At 40.1% G+C, this 21,143-nt stretch overlaps 1 protein-coding gene across 2 annotated transcripts in view; it reads left to right on the forward strand.

The window, feature by feature from the left end:
* The window catches only part of kirrel1b (kirre like nephrin family adhesion molecule 1b), a 104,830-nt gene that overhangs the window by 55,186 nt on the left and 28,501 nt on the right, over positions 1-21,143 (forward strand). For both annotated transcript variants that reach the window (XM_011486004.4, XM_011486003.4), the window contains exons 2-4: positions 6,893-7,042; positions 17,322-17,468; positions 19,626-19,783. In XM_011486004.4, the coding sequence (XP_011484306.1) occupies positions 6,893-7,042; positions 17,322-17,468; positions 19,626-19,783 (455 nt within the window). The remainder of the gene's footprint in view (positions 1-6,892; positions 7,043-17,321; positions 17,469-19,625; positions 19,784-21,143) is intronic.

Consider the following 21,143-nt stretch of genomic DNA (forward strand, 5'->3'; position numbering starts at 1 on the left):
TATCAAAAGGTAAAATGGTGATAGAATCTCTGAATATTCCAAACACTGATCTGTTCCTGCTGCTGACCCAAAAGTCAGAAAAAACTCTGCAGTGATTTTCTCAAACTTGATGGTGAGCTTCATTCATTCAGCTGCGGTGGCCATTGATTGGTTATTTGTCCGGAAACCCACGGTGTTAACAGGCTGTCTTCATTGGGACCTGTACATAAACTTGTGCGTGTCTTTCCGTGAGTGTGCAATTGTGCAAGGAAGATGCGTATCCTGTACGGTTGATTACATCTCCTTTCTCTGCAGTTGTGGTTTGTGTCACGCTGCAGACTGATGGCCACACCCACACACAAATAAAATTAAAAAAAACACATGGATACGTGCACACTCTCATTATAAACATAAATGCGTGAAATCACAACAGAAACATTTCCTGTCTTATCTTTGTTTCCCTGTCTGTCAATTCATCCCTCTCACACAAACAGCAAAGTCCCAGGAGAAAGTGTGTTGTTCTCAGACGTTAGACATGAAGAGGAGAGGCTCTGCTTGTTCTGTAATAGCTGTTAATTTTGCATAAATCATGCATAACATGACCCACATGTAAATCACTCATGTCAGCAGGATATCACTTCCCAGTAGCTCCGTCTTCTTTCTCTCTAAGGGGAGCAGGAGCAGCTTCAGGAGTCATTATTTGTCTCAGCGATTCTGTTTGACTTCTTCAGATAAAAGACAAAGATGGAGAGAATATTTTCAGGGCTAATATATTTTGTATTCCAGTGTGGATATAATTTAAAATGTAGAAAGATATGTGATGTGCAGAAGCAAAAGTTTAGAGCAGTTGTAAAAGATTGTTGGGAAACATTTTTTATAAATAAAGACACTTTTTTCAGGTTCAGCACGATAAATAACAGAGCAAACGGCCGTGTCACACATCCACTATACATCCTGTGCATTGTTCAAGGATGACATTTCAGTCTTTCATGAAACATGCTTGATATACATAGTCAAGTCTTTCTTGCCTTTGCCATTCGTCGATGTGTGCAGATGTCTTTCAAGGGTTACGGCCGATGGGTCTTTACGTGAATTCAGTTTTGAGCTGTTCAGGATTTTTGGTCTGTTGAGAATTACTAAATGTATGCATATTTTACATGGTTTATATGCAATTATTGTGTAAATCTTATGCAATTGCGCATGATTTTTTGCTGCAAATGCAAATGCAAATGTGTGGCTTTCCATGACCGTTCCACATGTGTCTTTTTGTTATGTTATGTTTTACACGCATGTACCACCGATGTATACTTTTTATATTGCATGTACAGCGCACATAGTCACGTAAAAATGTTAGAATAACTAATAAATTGCACAAAAACAGTGGAATAATCATACACAATTGGCGTAAATTGGCAGATCTTTCACCTCTCCAGCAGTCTATAGCGAGTGGGGGTCTCTCAGATGGACCAGACAGGTGGTCAGTTCTCTCGCGGGGCGGTGTCTGGCACCACCCGGAGGGGTTGAGGTCGCCGGCGTGGATATGAGTCTGGTATGAGCCCTGGGCCCTTCTCACGGATCTCCTCAGCCACGGCTCCCACCAGTGGTGGGGACCCCCGGCGGGCTGCCTCGGCTCGCGCCTAGCAGCTGACTTAGAACTGGTGCGGATCAGAGGAATCCCACTGTTTAAATAAAACAAAGCAAGTTTGTGGGAGCTGACCATGGTGCTGACGCGCTGTGATTTCTGCTCAGTGCTCTGAATGTCGAAGTGAAGAAATTCAATGAAGCGCGGGTTTACGTGTTCTTCGCGTGATTTATACACACGTCATTTATGATACATCTGTGAAAATGTCACGCAAAGACAACTTTTTCTCACTTTTTCCATGTTTTTTCTGTGTATATGGTATATGGTTTATATGGTTGTGGCTGTGTGACAGGGCCTTAAAATGTTAAAGCATCCATTAAAAGTCCCCATGTTTTTATCACTACACGCTGATTTTACGGAGCAACCATATAATATTTAGTTAGCTCGTGTTTTTGATGCAAATACGAGGATTTGTATCTGCAAACAGCAGAGCTGCTACAAGCAGCTAAACAATTTGTATGTGTTTCTTATAAAATAAAATAAAAACAAGGAAAGAATCTTGTAATCGAACTTGTTCTGTAAAAAAAACACATTTCTTTTAAAGCTGATCTGAAGTGGTGATTAACACTTTGTGGAAATGTTTACTTGCAATTATTGCAGTTCGAGCGAGGGAGTCCCATCTGGCTCTGTGTGCAATGATTGTGCAGTTTTAGCATGTAAGTCCAAACAGACCCAGAAAAACTGGGATTAAAATGTTTCAACAGCCTGCATCTACATTTAAAGTCTGAAAAACGCCTTTTGGAAAAGGAAGGACCGGCTCTGTCTGACATGACCTGGAAGTAAACAAGTGTCTACTTTAACACAGACATTTGAGTTCAGCAGAACTGAAAGGAGGTCCGGTGCTTTCTCGAGCAAACCGCATCAATTCAAGAGGATATGGCCGTTTATTTAGTTATCTATTTAACTACGCCTGTATATAATTCTCATTGTTATGAAATCTTTTCCCTAAAATATGTAAGTCCAGAAAGTCTATACAAAGATTTATTGGTAAAAATCTCAGATTGTAAATGGAACCAAAAATATGACAGCAGTTCATCGCTGTTTTAAATCATTTGAATATTTTATGACTATTTTACCTGCTTTTATGTTGAGCGCTTTGAGTTTTTAACCAAAATAAAAGGCGCTATACAAATCAATGAAGTTTGAAGTTTGTGTAAGTGGTAATCAGGGATTTTTACAAAGAGTTGTTAACAAAGGTCTGCTGGATTAAACATTTCACAACTGTGCAAATCAAAGTGTGTTCTTTCTGCAAAGATATTATTGGTATTAAATAGTTTAAAAGTACAACTTAAAAATAGTTACAAAAGTTTAAAGGAGAACCCAAAAAGGACAAAAACCAATGAAAAATAAACAAACTAGAAGAACTACATGTACTTAAGCAGGTTTGGATTTGACAATTTATTTATTTTAAGCAGTCAAAGCAAAAATTATACAAAAACAAGACAAGCAACTGAAATGTAAATCTATACAAAGATATATCAGTGTGAAATGAAACAAACAAAAAACTGAATAATGGTAAAAAGACAAAATATTTGTCAATTTTTTGAGATTCTGTCAAAGTCCTTTCTTACATGGACAGAAAAGGCCAGACGATCCTGTCCATGTGTGTAAATGTAACATGGAGTCTGAGGCCTTCAGAACACGGTTTTACCACAAATCTAGCGAATAACAACTTTTTTATGGTTCTTAATGTAAAAGTACAGCTCTTTAAATTTTGCTTGCAGTTGTTTTCTGATTAAACCAACTTGTCTGCCATTTGTATCCAATTTAAGTCAAACTCACTACAAAGGTTTTGTCTATGTCAGTTAGAATCATGCTCATTTAAATGCTAAATATACATTAAACATAAATGTTAAATGTCCTACTGTAAAAATTTAAAATGTATTGTTAAGTCTAAATAAAAAATAAAAATAAATCTTAAGTTAAAAATAAATCTTTAATTAACCTTAAGTGCAAAATAAAATGGTGGATGAATATAATCTTTAATATTGCATCTAAATTCCAAATTTAAATGTAAAAGTGTAGTTCTGTGTCTAAATTGTGAATCTAAATTAAAATCCTGTTTTTTGTAGACCTAGATACACTGAAATTCACTAAAAAATATTTGATTAATAGCTTTTCACTGGATCATACTTTATGGAAAGAGCAATGCAAATGCAGTATATTGGCTTTCATAACTTTAAAACTGTTGTATCATAAGTCCAATTCTGCAAATGCAGGAATATTTTCTGTTTCCTTTTTTGATCTCCCCTCTGGTTTGACCCATGACGTTTGCCAAAGGCGTCAGGGAAAAGAGCAGTCACTGGTCATGCTCGTTCAACTTTAACCAAGTTATTTTTGTTGTGGTTTGGTGGTTCATGAAAAGCATCCATTTGAATTGTTTCACAGAAATTCAGACCTCACACTCCCAAAGCAATAGCAGTAGATGAGGGTCAGCAGGCTGATCTGACTAAATGTTTGCATCTTCTGTACATTTCCTCCTCTGAGTCTGACTGGAGCCTCAGATTTCTGACAGCAGAAGCAGGCAGTGGATTTCATGCCTCTGTGTTTTATCTTTTCTTTACTCCTTCATAGCAGCTGTTGTCTTCCTGCCGTTTAAAATTGTTCCTCTGATCATTCTTTTTAAAAACAGCAGAAGCTCAAAGAGAGTTTTCCTTCTCTAGTCCTCCCTCTGTACAAAACCACAACATGTCAACCAAGCACACTCTACTTACAGCAACTTTATTTCTTCTCAGTCAGATTTTAAAGTTTTTTTTTGCATCTTTGTAAGCCTAAATTTCTTACTTTAAATACGACTCATTGGATTTTCAAATCGGTAATCACAAGCCAGACGCAGCAAATAAAGTAATGTTATAAAAACGCTAAATCCGGTTCTTAGATTTAGAAACAAAATGGCTTTTTTGTGGTTCAAAAAAGCTTTTTGGATTATAATCGTGTATTTGTGTTGATCATTTAAAAGTCCATCATGTTCCTGTTTTTCCCTTTTATCTGTTTTATGTAAATCATTTAAGTCTCTCTTTTAACATCTTGAACATGAACTTTTGCTGAACTACGGCTACGGTGAAGCGGGCAATAACCATGAGACTTTAGTAAGCCTCTTCACAATACAGCATTCATTTTTAGGGTGTGTTGCATATTTATTTATGAGGTTTTGTGTCCTTTGGGTCAAGTTGTTGCCTTGTTTCATTGTTTGTGCATCACTGTTGTTTTATTTGATGTCAATTAATTCAAACCATTCGACACTCTGAAGAAAAATGACAAAAACAACATGTGTATTTGGAGTTTTCTTTGTGCTGTTTGTGTTTTTTAGAAGGAAAGTGTTTGGAGTCAGGTTTTCCTAGGCAGGTTTGAATGATTATCATTGCGTTAAAAAAAGTGAGTTGTGCTGTGAGATTGAAAAATGTCTGACACCATAAATTGTAAATGTAAGAAGAAAAAAAAACATCAAATTTGAAAGATGCCAGAGCTCTGTCTGACAGCTTGATGGGTGGCTGTTAATATTTCCTGCATACTCATATTCCCACTCCGATGAAAATTGTGTTATTAACATGTTCTTGTGGCATTTTTCTAATGATAGAGGACATATATGAAGAAAACTAAGCTCAAAATTAGATTTCTGAGTTTATTTATTCAAATTGCTGTGAATGAGGATCAGACGAAAAAAAGGCTGTTTGAAAAATATTATACTTGTGACGTAGAAAATATGGTGGGCGGGCTCCCTGCTCCGGGATGGGGTAGGGGACAGATGGTCCGAGGTCCCACCTTCCTTGTGTTATGTGTGTGTGTGTTTGTGAACATGTGTGTGTTCGTGTATGTGTGTGTGAGTGTTGGAGTGTATAGTTTTGAGGGGTAAAGGGTGTGTGTACTACAGGGTTAAAATTGGCGGGCAGGGCACTGAGAGGACACCTCCTGATCATTCACAGTGATGTCCAAACCCCCCTCCCCACCAGGGGGCCCTAAATGTCTAATTGAAAGAAAATTTTAAAGAGAACATTTCATAAAGTCGTGTCATCAGCTTAAGACCGGTACAACTATCTAATAGCTTCCAGTGTTTCCAGTGGATTCTTCTTAACTCCAAATGAATAACAAAGCTCTGCACTCATGTTCATTTCGATTGTCTTCTGGAGAAGAAGAGATAAAGACACATCAAAGCTCTTCTTGTGAAGTGCAAGGATTCCTGCCCCCGTTAAAGAGCCTTCCATGCAAAAAAACATGACAAGTGTAATCCTCCTGACAAATCAGTTCATCTCCCTGTTGTTTGCACCTTTGTGATTAAATCCCACTGAGATGTGTCCCTGAGAACCACAGGCTGCTTTATTAACCAGTTTTGCCTTAATTAGCTAATAGGATTGTTTTAACAGTGATTGAGGAACAGAGTAGCCCTCAGGAAGGCAAACACCAACTCTGTGGAAGCGTTTGAGTGAACAGACCTGTGCACATCTGCTCTGTGAGTGTGGGACTCCACACGCAGCTGCACTTTTGGAGGGGACTTCGTGTCGTTTGCACACATACATGCATTTGGTGTCATTTCTGAACTATGTATGTGTGTTTTTGTGGGGGTATTTGCCAGCTCAGGCAGCACAGACTCTCTCTGCCTTAATTAGGACGCTTTCTTGCAAGACCTTCTCTGGAATACGAAACAATTTTACCTGATGATGCAAACGGCTGAAAACAGGGTTAGAGCCTCGCCTCCTCACCTCGTGCTTCTCTTCTTTATGCGAGAGCATTAATGGAGGCTACACTTGTAGTGTTTAAATCTTTGGATAGCGCTACTGCAATTGCCAATAGGCTTATTTTGCTGCAGGGGATGTGCATGTGTGAGCAAAATCCTTTGTACTCGCTGATGAAAAAGCCTTATCACAGCTTGGCAATAATGTTTTTGCAGCACAAGAGGTTGCTTACACATAAATGCACAAAGACACACTCTGTCTGCACCCACATAGAGACATGTGTCCAAGGAAAAAGTAGTTAATCTACAAGGTAAAATTTCTTAATAAAGATTCCACAAAATAAAGAAAAAGTAATTTATTTTTCGTTTTGGAAAAATAATCCTCAACAGAGCTTGTAAAGAAATTCAGCCTCAGAAGAAATCTACTATAAAGTCATTAAAATACCATAAACTCAGTAAATGCACACAACAAATTATCTCAAGAGCTAATATATTGTCAAGCAGGGTTCAATACGAAGGTTTGTGGCTCAATTCAGAGCAATAAAACAGTTCAGGTCGCGGCCAGGTCACAGATTGATTCCTTTTTTGCTCCTCTGTTGCAGTGTGGTGTGTGCGGTTCTCCCAGGAGCCTGCTGACCAGTCGGTGGTGCTGGGGGAGAGGGTGGTGTTGTCCTGCGTGGTGTTCAACTACACTGGCATAGTCCAATGGACCAAGGACGGCCTGGCCCTCGGCATCGGAGAGGGTCTTCGAGGTGAGAGGCGGGAAAAAAACGTCAGAGCATATAGAGGAAAAAAGTCTGTATGGTCTCAGAGACGAATGCAGAGTGAGGATGATAACTCAGCAGCAATTTTAGGTCAGGTTTGGCTGAGAAGTGTAAAAGATTCTTTTTTTAACAATAAGAAACAGAACAATGTGCATGTGAAAGAGTTAAGAGCCAAGAAGTATTTGAGTGACAGTCTGTGTAGATCTCACTGAATTAGAGAAAAAGCCTCACTCTGCTGACAGAAGCCACGCATTTGCATGTACATCGTAAGCCGACAGACTCCTCCGGAGTCTCTTAGTGCAGCAGTAGTGCGCTTCAGTGGAGAAGCATCCCGTGTCAGTAGAATAGTTGGAGTCAAAAGGTTAAAGCTGCAGAAAATACAGGAGAGATTCTGTTCTCCCAAAATGTGGTGAATTCTCAGAGAAAACAATGCAGAGAGGCAAACGCAAAAGAAAAGCCCTCCATTGACCTCCCCCCAATTATTTTCAAAAACAATTCAGAGAGCTTTTGGCAACAGTGAGAGGTCGCAGCAGACATCAATATTCTTAAGTGCTGCTGCTGACAGGTTCAGGCAAAAATGCTCAGAAATAATCCACCTCAGCAGTTATTTACCAACTCAGAATGAATCCTAGTATAATTATTATTAAACTTAAAAAGATTGTTTTTAATTTTAATGTTATGTAATTTTCTCTATTGCCTTGTATGGCAAGGCCTGAAAAAAGTTAATAGCACTAAAGTGTAACAACATTGGTGAAATGCTTTTTTCAACTGTTTGAATGTTGAGATCCCTGGTTTTTGCTGTATCTGCATCGAATAGATCTGACAATCCGAATGGTTTCGGTGGGATCTACTAAACTTTCCACTTTGGAAACCACTAAAGTCTTAGTCACAACTGCCCTTAAAGGTAGATCTGGGCTGTCTGGGGGTGAAAAAGGGTCAAATCTGTTAGGGCAAGTAGGTGGCTCACGCAAAATATCAAAGTTGGAGTCTGCTCATTGAGCCTTCAGGGCGAACATTTTTGAAATCCTGTTCAGATGCAAGGAGCATGTTAGTGCTGTTTAAGAAGAAGGTGTGCTCCACGCATACAGCCCGGATGTTAGAAATGAAGACATTAGAGTCTCGTTTGTGTGGACATCCTGCAGGCATGAACTTACACGTATGCCATCAGTAGGGAACCAGTATTCACACCACACTAATGACTCTATGAAGACGAGTGTAAAGGACAGAGTATAACAGCATCACCCGTACGTCATAAGTACGTTTGACTTCTGTTATCCCTAAAAATACTTTATGGCTATGGTACGTTCCATTTTCATGACGTCTCTTAAGGTGGTACGTATTTTGATTTGTTCACACATTTCTGAGTATTCCTCTAAAAACCTGCTTACTGAGCACCAGCTCCTCCCAACCCACAAAAACAAGTGGGTTCTTACATTGTGACATGGGTAAATGAGAACAGCCCCTTTCAGTAAAAGTCTGTGCTGTCAGCTCCGCCCCCAGGCTAACACAGACACACCCACTTTCTCAGTGGAGCCAGTGGTGATCGTTAAAAAGCTTACATACGGTACAAGGAACTGCGAAAAGAACTCATATTTCATTAAAAATTGTTCTTTAGTGTGCAAAACATAGCACATTACCATGTGGATATAGTTTACTATGAGCGGCTTAAGAAAAGCATGATATACTGTGGGCCCTTTAAGGTTCAACCGCTCCTCAAACCTGGACAACCTAAAAACCCACAGCACCGTATAGGTCAACCCCTGCGTGAACACGTGACCATGGCACAAGCTTTAAGCACCAGGTGATAAAACCGGTTGTTTTTGGTTCATGTGAACAATCAATCCCACAGCTTTGTTGTCCTTACGCCGGACTTTCTTCTGTTGGGCTTTGATTGGACCATCTGATGAGATTTTCTTTTCAAACCCTCAGAACCACAGTAACATTACTGGATTAAAGGCATTCATTATTACTCGTTTGAGTCAAAACCACAATTTTCAACTAAAGAAGAAATGGCATTAAAGCTGAAAACAAATAACAGTCAAGGAAATACAAGACTATGAGGATGCTGGATTCACCAACCAATCCACAGTTTAAGATGCAGTTAATTTCTGCGCCAAACCATATAACGTGTTCTTTTGCGCTGCTTTATCTTTTTTTAAGACACAAACTATGGTGCAGTTTCACCAGCAGACTCTGGTATGTCCACGAACAACATGGTGTGCTAAAAAACGGTACATGAACCCTAAAGGGGCTGTCAACTCTTAGACAGCTTCTTGTCCAAACACTTGTACTTTTAAGCAGAATTCCTGAACTTTCAGATCCATAATAAAATCATAGTTACTGCAAAGGCAAAAACTTAAACTGAATGAGAACTGGCATGAGGAATACAAGGAACCAGTTATGAAAATGAATATGTGTAAACACCAGTACCTTCCTGTTAATGTAGAAACTCAGTGCAGACAAGGTAGATGACTACAAAAAAAACATGCCTTCTTCAAGATCACAGATCAGTCTCTACTGGCTGACACTTTTAACATCTGTCAGAATATATCTGGAATAATTATGACCTTGTGATGGCTTCTGCATGATGGAGCTGCATGTTGAGGTTGATGGATGCAAGACACTTAACAGAGCAGTGACAACATGGGGTCAACTCTGAAAAAGGCCAGGCCTCTGTGTTATGTTGGAGAACACGTCAGGAGCAGACTCAAGCTCAGCTAGGGTTATTCTACCAAATGTACATTTTTTTCATTAAAAACCCGCTCAGATGACAATCAGGATTTTTGCTGTTTTCAACACATTCTTGTGGCATTTTTTTGATGTTGGAGGACATGTAAAAAGACATTTAAGCTTTAATTTGTATTCTTGAGTATTTCTTTATTCAAATCGTTGTGAATCATGAACGGATGAAAAAAAGCCCGTGTGAAAATGAGCTTATTTGTGAGGCAAATGGCAGACAAATGGATCCATGGACGTCTTTGTTGTCCTCATCTGAGCTGGTCTCTGGCTTTTGATTTTGGCTAAAAACAGCATAATCATAATTAAAAGACCAGTGGAAATGATTTGACAATAGATTAAAGATTCTCAGAGTGGGACTTTAAGTTAATTTAAGGAAATATGGACCAAACTTGAAAGAATAGATAGTGCTTATTTGCTTTTTTAGGCAAACTGTCAGTAGACTCAGGGGGTAAGTTTTTCTTGCCCAGGCCAGACCCAGCGGGGTAGATTACCTGCTGATCAAGACGGATGAAATCTGTGGCCACCAGAGAGAGCCCTCTGAGGAACTGAATTCCACCACATGCTCAGTGGAGAGGTGGGAGTGAAGGAGAAGTTAAGAAGCTCTCCGGTGACAAGCGGCTGCCTGGATGGCATTACCGAGGGCTCTGGACATTGCAACACTGTTGTGGCTGACATGCCTTTCCATTGAAGTGCTGGTCAGTTGTGTGCCAGAAATAACAAAGTAGTTACAGAGTTTCTTGTTATTTCAGAACTGCTTAAGTGCTCAGTGTCCATAACTAAACATTCCAGCCAGGCAGTACACTATTATAAACTGTTGAACTTTTAAATCAAGGCCAAAAGGAGATTCATTAGACACTCCAGTTGTTGTGATCACATTTTCCAAAATGCTTTAGAATTAGGACTTTGAGGCTGGTTACATAAAACTTGTCAAAACAGAAAGCGTTCCAGGAAACAGGGATAATTTCTTCTGGAAAAGACGCGTCATGAAGCTTAGTTACTTCTGTAAGAATTTAGATTACACAAAGCATTTGCATTTCTGTCTAAAATAATGTTAAAAGTTTTGGGAATTATACACTAACTAAGCAGGGTTTTTGCATCAGTCAGGACCCTTTGGGAGGCAAAACTATTGGTGGCCAGTTTAACAGGAAAAAAGATCTTTTCAGGTTTCTGTGAGATCTGATGTTTGCATCAAAGGTCTTGTTCACAACTGCTCTTAGAGTTGGATACAGTCCTTCTGTGACCATTGGTGAGCCATAGACGACGGGTCGCAGCAAACACTTAACACGTAAGGATAAGTAAGTGTGTACTATATTATATTACCAGAAGTATTCGCTCATCTGCCTTGACTCACATGTGAACAGAATTGCCATGCCATTCCTAAACCATAGAGTTCAATATGATGTGGGTCCACCTTTTGCAGCTGTTACAGCTTCAACTTTTCTGGAATGGTTGTCCACAAGGTTGAGGAGTGTTTATAGGAATTTTTGACCATTCTTCTAAAAGCGCTTTGGTGAGGTCACACACTGATGTTGGTGGAGAAGGCCTGAATCTCAGTCTCCACTCTTAATTCATCCCAAAGGTTTTCTATTAGGTCCAGGTCAGAACTCTGTGCAGGCCAGTCAAGTTCATCCACAGCAGACTCTGTCATTCATGTCTTTATGGACCTTGCTTTGTGCTCTGCATGGTGTACAGTCATGTTGGAAGAGGAAGGGCCCGCTCCAAACTGTTCCCACAAGGTTGGGATCTTGGAATTGTCCAAAATGTTTTGGTATCCTGAAGCATTCAGAGTTCCTTTCACTGGAACAAAGGGGCCAAGTCCTGAAAAACAAGCCCACACCATAACTCCTTCTCCACCAAATTTCACACTCTGCAAAATGCAGTCCCAGATGTACCGTTCTCCTGACCATCTCCAAACCCAGACTCGTCCATCAGATTGCCAGACGGAAAAGCGTGATTCATCACTCCAGAGAAGGCGTCTCCACTGCTCTAGAGTCCCGTGGTGGCAGAGCTTTACACCACCGTATCTGACGTTTTACATTACACTTGGTGATGTGTAGCTTGGATGCAGCTGCTCACCAACGGAAACCCATTCCATGAAGCTCTCTGTGTTCTGTACTTGGACTAATGATGATCAAGTGATGAGCAGAAAGTTGGCGACCTCTTTGTGCTTTTGCATCTGCTGAGCCCTCTCCATCAGTTCACGTGGTCTACCACTTTGTGGATGAGTAGCTGTTGTTCCCAAACTTTTCCTTTTTGTTCTGATAGAGCTGACAGCTTAATGTGGCATATTTAGGAGCGAGGAACTTTCACCACTGGATTTGTTGCACAGGTGGCATCCTATGAAAGTTCCACACTGGAATTCACTGAGCTCCTGAGAGCAGTCCATTCTTTCACAAAAGTTTGTAAAATCAGTCTCCATGCCTGAGTGCTTTATTGTATACACCTGTGGCCAGGCGAGGTGATTGGGACACCTGATTTTGATTATTTGGGTGGGTGAGTGAATAGTTCTGGTAATATAGTGTAGGTGAGACGCAGGAACGACATAGGGATTATTCCAACCCTGTTGAATGCTCAGGCAGCCTTTTAGTGCTGTTCAAGTGATAAGTATGCACTTTTTGAGTGCTGCTTGACTGTTACAAAATGAAGAAATTAGATTGGATTTTGTGTGGACATACAGGTGTCCTCTGGGGACTTACATTTTACCTGCTTGAGCAGCACCTAACTAATGACTGGAGTGTGACATAAGGACACCAAACGACAGCATCACTAGTAGGTCAGACCTGCATGTAACTTCCATTATCCTTATATTTACTTCACAGTACACTAACCACACACGGAAATGGTAAAGTAACAACAGTACGTTCCTTTTTTATTAACGTTGAATCCTTAAAGACCCAATGAAGACTCCAAGGAAAATTGTGTTTCTGTTGTTTTTAACATGGTCTTTTATCATTTCTCTCATAATAGAGTACATATATAAAAGCGTTAAGGATTAGTATTTCTATTCAAATCGTGATGGATCAGGAGCAGACACAAATTCCACAAGTTGAAAAAGCTTGGGTTTGTGATGCAGCAAAAGCGATGGGCGGGCCGCTCTGCTGCATTCTGATGCTTCCACTTAGACAAATAGATCCTTCAAAGTCTTCCTTTTCCTAATCTCTGCTAATGTTAGCTTGGGGTTGTAAATTGCTGTGGGCTAGCGGCAGAGAGTGTAAACAAAGGAATGATGGGGTATCAGTGTAGGGTATTTTCTGCACCAACTGTCCCACCCAAAACTCATAGGTGAATTTCTAATAAACCCCTGCTGCTCTGCAGAAACTATGTCCTCGAAAATAACAGGTTTTTAGGTTTTGTCTAAAAACGGCATCATCAAATTAAAAGACCAGTAGGAATGATTTGACAATAGATCAACTGATGATTGGAGTGGGACTTTAAGGTGGCCGCACAAGCCTCAAGGAAACAACATGACACACTTTCTCTCCCAGATACATTCACTCCTTTCTACGACCCTCAAACAGGACTGGAACACCCAAAAACCTGAACTGAGGTCGACCCGCTTCATGTGACTAAGAAATCTGGTAATTAGTCAGAAACTCCGTAGTTCTCCATCCAGGATGAAAAATACTAGCTTGTTTTTGCAAAATATTTTTTGTATCATGCTGCCCAGCAGGCTGCATGGTGGTGTAGTGGTTAACACTTTCACCTCACCATGAGACGGCACCATGGTTCAAATCCTAGCTGGATCCTTTCTGTGTGGAGTTTGCATGCTTTCTTTGTGTTCTCTCAGCATTTCAAATTCCCTTCACAGTCCAAAAACATGCTTAGTTGGTTGATTACGTGTGAGTGGTAGTTTGTCTCTGTGTTGCCCTGCGATGGCCTGGCAAACTGTCCAGGGTGTTTCCCTCCTTCACCCCTCAGTTGCTGGATAGGTTTCAGCATCCCTGTGAGCACATGTGGGAATTAGAAGATCGATGGTTGGATGTTGCACCACACTTCTGCTGTGAAAAGAAAACAAGGTGCTCATTCAACTTAGTAAAAAAATGTATTAAAGTAGCAGCAACTAAACTGTAAAGCTTGGGAAACTTTAATGAGAAGTCTTCCAGGCAAGTTTTTAGTTTATCCAGCACAGAGATTATTTATAGATTTGAAACCAAAAAAAGGTAGCCGTTGCTAAGGAGAATGCTTGTGTGGTCGACTGAACTGATGGATGGAGGCACAGACACCTACTTATACAGACCTCAGATATTTTCTGTCTTTTGCGTTTTCTTTAATCACACTTAAGCAGGTGTCTGAAAGCAAAACCTCAGCAGCAGCATTTAAAGCATCCATATTCTCCTCCTCGCAGCTCTGAAGAACTCATTTCTTTTGTCAAAACAGTGTAGATTCAGCCAAGTGCTGTATGCTACACATCCAGCCACTCACACATCGACGCTAATCACAAACACACACACACTCATGCACACTCCAACACCTACGTGCAGTCACACTTTTGACATGTGATGTCAATCTCGTGATCAGCTAAATTCAATTCAGGAGATGTCAGGATGTCATTGTCCGTCTTTAGTCAAAGTTTTCTGCGTCTTTTAGGCCACACTCCAATATCCCTTGCCTTCTTTTGCGACTGCCTCTGCTCTTTGTTTCTTTCCCTCCTCCATCCCCCCATCCCTTCCTCTTGCAGCTCTCCGCTGGTCGGTAATGCTCTCATTGTCCTTGTAGCCTCTGTAAGCATGGTCCCGCTGACAAACACATTTGATAAACGTGTTATCTGCTTTGTCTTTCTCTCTCTGCTGTCAGTCATCTATCACCACCTTCTGTTCATTTTTTACTCTGAGCTGTCAGTGCTGCCATTCTTTCCCTTATCCCTGACATATGTTCCCTCAGTCTTTTGCCTTTCTTTTGTAAACTGTGCACTTGAAAGCTTTTTTTGTGTATTGAAAACCAGAGAAGCTGTGCAGGTGTGTGTAAGAAGTGCTTATTACGTGGGTTGCGTGAATCCAGCAACTGTTTTTGACATCGTGGGCGCACAGATTGCAGCATTAATTCATACCTGCATGTCCTCCCCCGCACACTGAAGATCTATGTTTGTTCAAACACTAAAATAATTGTCACATGAAAGCAGGTTGAGTGCGTTTTCAGTGTCCAAACACCTGTTTGGGTTACAAGTCCCATTAACAAACACAGTCCTCTACACCTGCAGACCTCAGTGATGCCAGTTTATTGTTCTTCCTCATCCTCCTCCTTTTCCCTGGGGTGCTTTCACCTCTGTGGTTGCTATGCTGCAAGGTGCTGGAGTGGATGATGTAATCTCCACTAATACTTTTGTCTACCCCCCCCCCCCCCCCCCCGCCTTTCTTCCACTCACCCCAATTGCCTGCCTCCTTGTCTGCGTTTGCCATCTGAATTCATGATGTCATGTGAGGATTGGGCATGGAGGATCAATGAGTGCCCCCTAGTGGGACGTCACGCTCTATTATGTCTTTGTCTGAGAGGCGAGGGTTCAAAAACAGAGGGAAGGGGATTTCTGTAATTGGGGCTGCGCTGCCTGTTTGTGCAGCTTATGAATCAGGCAGAAGTTGATGTGGCACATTTGTATTGAGGTAATGTTTGATCAGTGTTTGAGAGAGAAAGCCTGCAGGTGTTTATCTCAGTCCCACAGTGTGTGTGTGTGTGTCCGTTTGTGTGTGTGTGTCTCATCTCCTCAATGCTGCGACGTCTGTGTGAGGAATGCCCCGTTCTGATCTCCAGATGCTGAGGTTAATGGAAAAGGTTTTCAAACATCTGAAGGAAATTCAAGTTGTTTTCTGCGAATTATGAGAAAACTGCTCATAAACATGTTTCTGTTCTCTCATCTGACTGGGATTTCTATCATTCCAACAGGATTCGACACAAAAAGCCTTTTAGATTTGCATAACAGGTGTTACTCCTATGGTGAAATCAAAGAGATCCACTCCGATGAAAATTACGTTTTTGGTCTTTTTAACACATTTAACATGTCAAAAACATTTTATTTTTCTGATGATGGAGGGCAGTTTGAAAAAGCTCTCAGTTTTGACGTAGCAACTGAAATGTCTTCCTCCTCTGCTCTATTCTGGTGAATCCACTTAGACAAGTCGATCCATGAACGTCTTTGTTTTCCTGGTCTGAGCTGGAATCTGGATCAGAACTGAACGGCTGGAATAGCTCTGGTAATGTTAGCTTGTGGTTGTGAGGGGCTGTAAGCTAGCAGGAGAGAGTGTAAATGAAGGAACGATGGGATTTCATGCTTCTGTGCCAACAACACCGCCAACAATTGATTTGATTTGATTTTGATTTGAAATGGTTTATTTCAAGCAATCAAATAAGAATAGGACACAAAAAAATAACAATCATCAGTTATACAGTCATACAATGATGTATTAAACTGAGGATAATTAGACATAAAATTAATTGTTGCTTGAAAGGGAGTGGAAGGAAGCAAACTTATATGATCCCACCCCTGTTCTACTGTAACCATTTTATTACATGATTTATCATTATCATTATCAATGCAGTGAGAATTGTTTATTTCTGATAAACTCATGCCTCTCTGCAGAAACTATGTCCTAAAAAACGAAACAAGCTTTTTATTTTGGCTACAAACGGCATCATCATAACTAAAATACCACTGGGAACACTTTTACAATCGATCAAAAGATGATCAAAGTGGTACTTTAGGACAATGTAGAAGGTTTACCTCTGCAGTTTCACACACAGATTAAATGCCCATGTAAAACACACAAACCAGCTTTTTCCAAGAAATATTATCTTGACAAGTTTGTCATGAAGTTTTCTGAAATAAAATTGTTATTGTGATAGTATTACAATGGTTGTCAGCTTCAAGCATTTTAATGTTATTAATCTTGGAGGGAAAATAAATGCAGAGTAGCCTCCCTTCATTATCTATAATAGATTTTTCTTATTCAGTCACAGTCTAATTAGAAATATAATGTTTGCAAAATCATATTTGTTTTTCTTCAAGTGAAACAGTAACATAAAAAAATTAAGAGATACTTGACTCTGGAAGAAAACAATTATATTCTAAAACTGTGCAAAATATTCACTGCTTAGTGAGTAGAAGATGCTCTTTTGGATCATTGAAATGGTTAAATAGGAATTAACCCTTATGTGACTGTTTTTCTGTGACAGCAAAGACTTGATCTTTCCAAGAAAATAAGCCTGAACTCTTTGAAATTCTGAGGATTTCCTCTGAAAAGCAACAAAACGTATTACTTAGCTTCATAAAGGGGCTGGAGTTTGTTACAGTCAGGGACATTTTTAGCTTGAATTTATAACATTACATTTAAAGGAACGAAGGCATGACTCACAAAAATCAGAATTTCTTTTACTCTGTTCTTCACCTTGAAATCAATTTTAACCAGCAGGTTTTGCTTTCCAGGTTAGCTGAGTAACAAAGTGCGCTCACCATGACTCACAATCTATATGCTACCTATGAAAACTACAATTCACTCCTAAAAATATGTTCCCTTTTGTTTGTGTGTTTCTCTCCCAGCCTGGCCAAGGTATCGCATTCAGAGATCGGACATCGGTCAGTTCAATTTGGAGATCACCAGATCGGAGCTCTCTGATGACTCCATCTATGAGTGTCAGGCCACAGAGGCCGCCCTGCGATCCCGGAGGGCCAAGCTCAATGTGCTCAGTAAGTGACTGGGATGTTCGCTTATCTCACGGTCTATGGATCAAATATGTCTTTACAGACGTCAAGGTGATTCCATAAAGTTTTGAAATTGGCTGGAATTACACTGTATATCAAATTCCAGCTTCTGTCACGCCTCTGTCATACCAGCCCCCTGTTGGCTGGAGGCACTTTGGGGGCTGTCCTGTCTTTTAATTGTCATTCTTTTTGAGTTTAAAAGTTGGGAAGCACAGCATCAATTTAATCTTTAGCCATATTTTGATTGTTTTCAGACCTCTGAATGCTGCTATTTTTGTGAGTGTTTTTGTTGTATTTTTTCCTGTTTGAGTTCCTCAAGTAAATGACAACAAAAGAAAGAACAGTGACCCTTTTTTATGAAGTAGAGACAAGAGAGTTCTTTCTCCCCAAGATGGATGAATGAAGCATTGTTTCACAAACCAACAGTGTAGTTTATGTTTTCAAATGTCAAGAATGTTTAATTACTTGGTGCAGCCAGATGGTTTTATTTCAACTGTGCTAGTTACAGGTTGAAGGAGGTCTAAGATAAGCAGGGAAGAAAACACCACATTAAATCAGTTTGGTCTCCCAAAAGTCAAGAAACAACATATGTGGAGGTTCTTAGTCATTTAGGTTCTGTTCTTCTAAAGTACAGAATACTGTTATGGTGTCACTGAAAACCATTAAACTGTCAGGAACTGGTGGTGTTGGACCTGGGCTTGCTGGTAGAAACCGAAACATGGCAAACCCCAGGAAGCAGCAAAAGAGTGACAAAGCTGATGATCTGACCAGGAAGAATTGAAAACCAGACGCTTAAACACACGGAGGGGAATTGACGGAAAGGAAATTTAGCAGTGGGTGATCTGGAGTGGCTCACAGGGGAACAACTCAAAACATTACAAGAACCAATGCAATAAGAATGGCAACATAATCGAGGAGCACAATCCTCACATAACCTAAAGCATGGGAAATTTGAGCCTCCACTTTAAACCTTTTTCTTTTTTTTTTGCAGACATGTCATCTTAAACATTTCATTATTTAAAAAAAAAACATGCAAAGAGAGAAAAAAAATCAACCTCCACACTTCAGATGGCTTTTTTAAGTTTTGCAAGGAGACAAAAAATGTACTAAACTTCACTGTGAGTGTCATTAAATACTGGATATTTTCAGAAAAAAGAAAGTGTCAATTCACTCATAGTTTTCTAAATATGCGGCAAGCCTTGAATTTCTTTTCTTAGCTGCACAGACCCAGAGGAAAGGTTAAGGTTAGGATTAAGGTTTTGTTTAGGATTGGACCTCCAAACATTTCCTGAGCACTGCTGTTTCTGCTGCCCACCGCCCATTCAGGGGATCGATCAAATGAACACATTTCACACACCGTTTGTGACAGATAATGGGACTTTAAGTTTAACAACAAAATACAACCTTGGTCGCACTTCAAATACGTGAAGGCAATGCAGCAGTGTGCATCTTGGCTGCACGATTTACGTACGGCCAACATGAATTTCAATCACTTTGTGTGCTGGTCGCATTGAAATATGTGCGGATAAACATCAGCCTTCAAAACCAGGGCTCTGCCACCTTCAACGCTAAAAGAACAGTTTGATCCAGTTTCTTACTGACAAAACCCAGTCAGAACCGCAAAGTCACTGTTTAGAACAACAAACTTTAGGTTTCTTGACAATGAAGCCTTTATTTATCAAATTTACCTTATTAATATTTAAATTGATTGAATTAATATATTTTTTAAACAAATTTAAACTGTTTGGCAATCAATATAACATTGATGTAGAATTCTTTTTAAATCAAAATGGGTTTAAGATTTTTCTGAAAATAAACAACTTTTACCTTTAAATTTCTCAATTATGCTAATATTGTAAAAATAAATGACAACATTTAACTAACTGAAAAAAAATAAACAAACCCTTTGTTTATTGAAATTGTTGGGAATTTTCTTAAAAGCCAAAGAGCCACAAATGATGGATGACCCTCAGGTTGCAGACCGCTGGTCTAAACTAGTTTAAGGAGGATCTACAGAAAAGAAAGCTTTTGCTTTTGAACTACCTAAGAATGCTGGACTGTATGTGCAGAAACTGGAATGTTGTTTACACCGGGGTGCACCTACATTGATGTCAAATTTGGATGTGTGTGTCTGTCCCGCAGTCCCCCCTGAGGACCCTGTGGTGGAGGGAACGCCGGAGCTCCTGCTGATGGCTGGAACTCCATTCAACCTGACCTGTTTGACCCGCGGGGCCAAGCCTGCAGCGCACATCCAGTGGACCAAAAATGGAGTCCCTGTGGAGGGAGCCTACCACTCCACGGTGACTCACACACACCCATAAACACGTGCACATAATTGCATCTGCAAGAGCACGGAGGGAGGCCACGCATCATAGAGCACACATAAAACCTTGATGAGTTTATTACACTGAAATGAGATCTGCGGAATGTCTCCTGATGGTTTTGAAAGAATTTGCAGCCCAGAATGTAACTGTCTCAACCTCCAGTGGGTCTGCTCTCATTTTTTTTACCACAGGCTGATGCCTGTAAGCCAGGGGTGGGCAATTCCAGGCCTCGAGGGCCGGTGTGTCTGCATGATTTCCAGATAGTCTTGCCCTACTCATGGCTGATTACCTAGTTCAGGTGTGTCCAGCCAATAATCTTGCCCTACTCGTGGCTGATTACCTGGTTCAGGTGTGTCCAGCCAATCAGAACATGCCAGAGCAGGGTATGCTGGAAAACATGCAGGAATGCGGCCCTCAGTGCCCACCTCTGCTGTAAGCAGATGGTTTTTGCAACGTACAAATTAAGGTTAATACTAGTGGTGCATAGAATAAAAAAACACATAAATACGATTTACGTGAAATATATTCAATATATTCTTAAGGCTCTATTTAGTACAAGTAGTGTAATAAACCAACCATTAGAGTGAAATGCATTGCACAATTTTATTTTATTTTTTTGCACAACACACCAAAAAAAAAGATTCTAGAGCTTTGTACACAAATGTCAAATGTCTCAATGCCAAACCCATTGTCAAACAGTTTTAAAAACAGTCTTACAATTTTTAGCAAGAATAAATACAATTTCAAGAAATATTTGTATTTAAAAAAATAGAAGGCTTTTGTTTGGCCTTGGAAGCATAAAAACCTATCAGTGGTTTTATGTGCTTGGCAAGTTGTGGTTTAAGCACCAACAACTGCAACAAACCTTCAACAGCATATCAAGGTCAGAACATGTTTCCACATTTTCTCAGATTTCATTCTTACATTGCCTCCCTTTAGATTGCTGTTTGTATTTTTTAGACATCTTCAAGTTAAAGGACACATTTCAGGGGAAACTGTAAAGTAGTTCATTAACCCTTGTGCTATCTTAGATGACCCCACCCTTACATTGACGTGTTCTCCCTACCATGACAAAGGTGGATGAAGGTGGAAAGATTTCATGGACACCAGTGAAGATCACAAATCACTGAAGAAAAAAGGTTCAGAGCACTGTCTAGTGGGTCTAGATCAGTGTTTTTCAACCTTTTTCTGAGCCACGGCACATTTTGACCTTGAAAAAAAATCCCGCGGCACACCAGCATCCAAAAAAAAAAAAAAAGGAGAAACTCATAGTCTGTATTGATCTACAGTCCCTCCGCAATCTCACGTGCATTTTTGAGATAATTGTGGCAGAAAA

This window comes from Oryzias latipes, chromosome 17 (genome assembly GCF_053564925.1).
Source record: "Oryzias latipes strain Hd-rR chromosome 17, Olatipes_Hd-rR_3.1".
NCBI classification, from domain to species: domain Eukaryota; kingdom Metazoa; phylum Chordata; class Actinopteri; order Beloniformes; family Adrianichthyidae; genus Oryzias; species Oryzias latipes.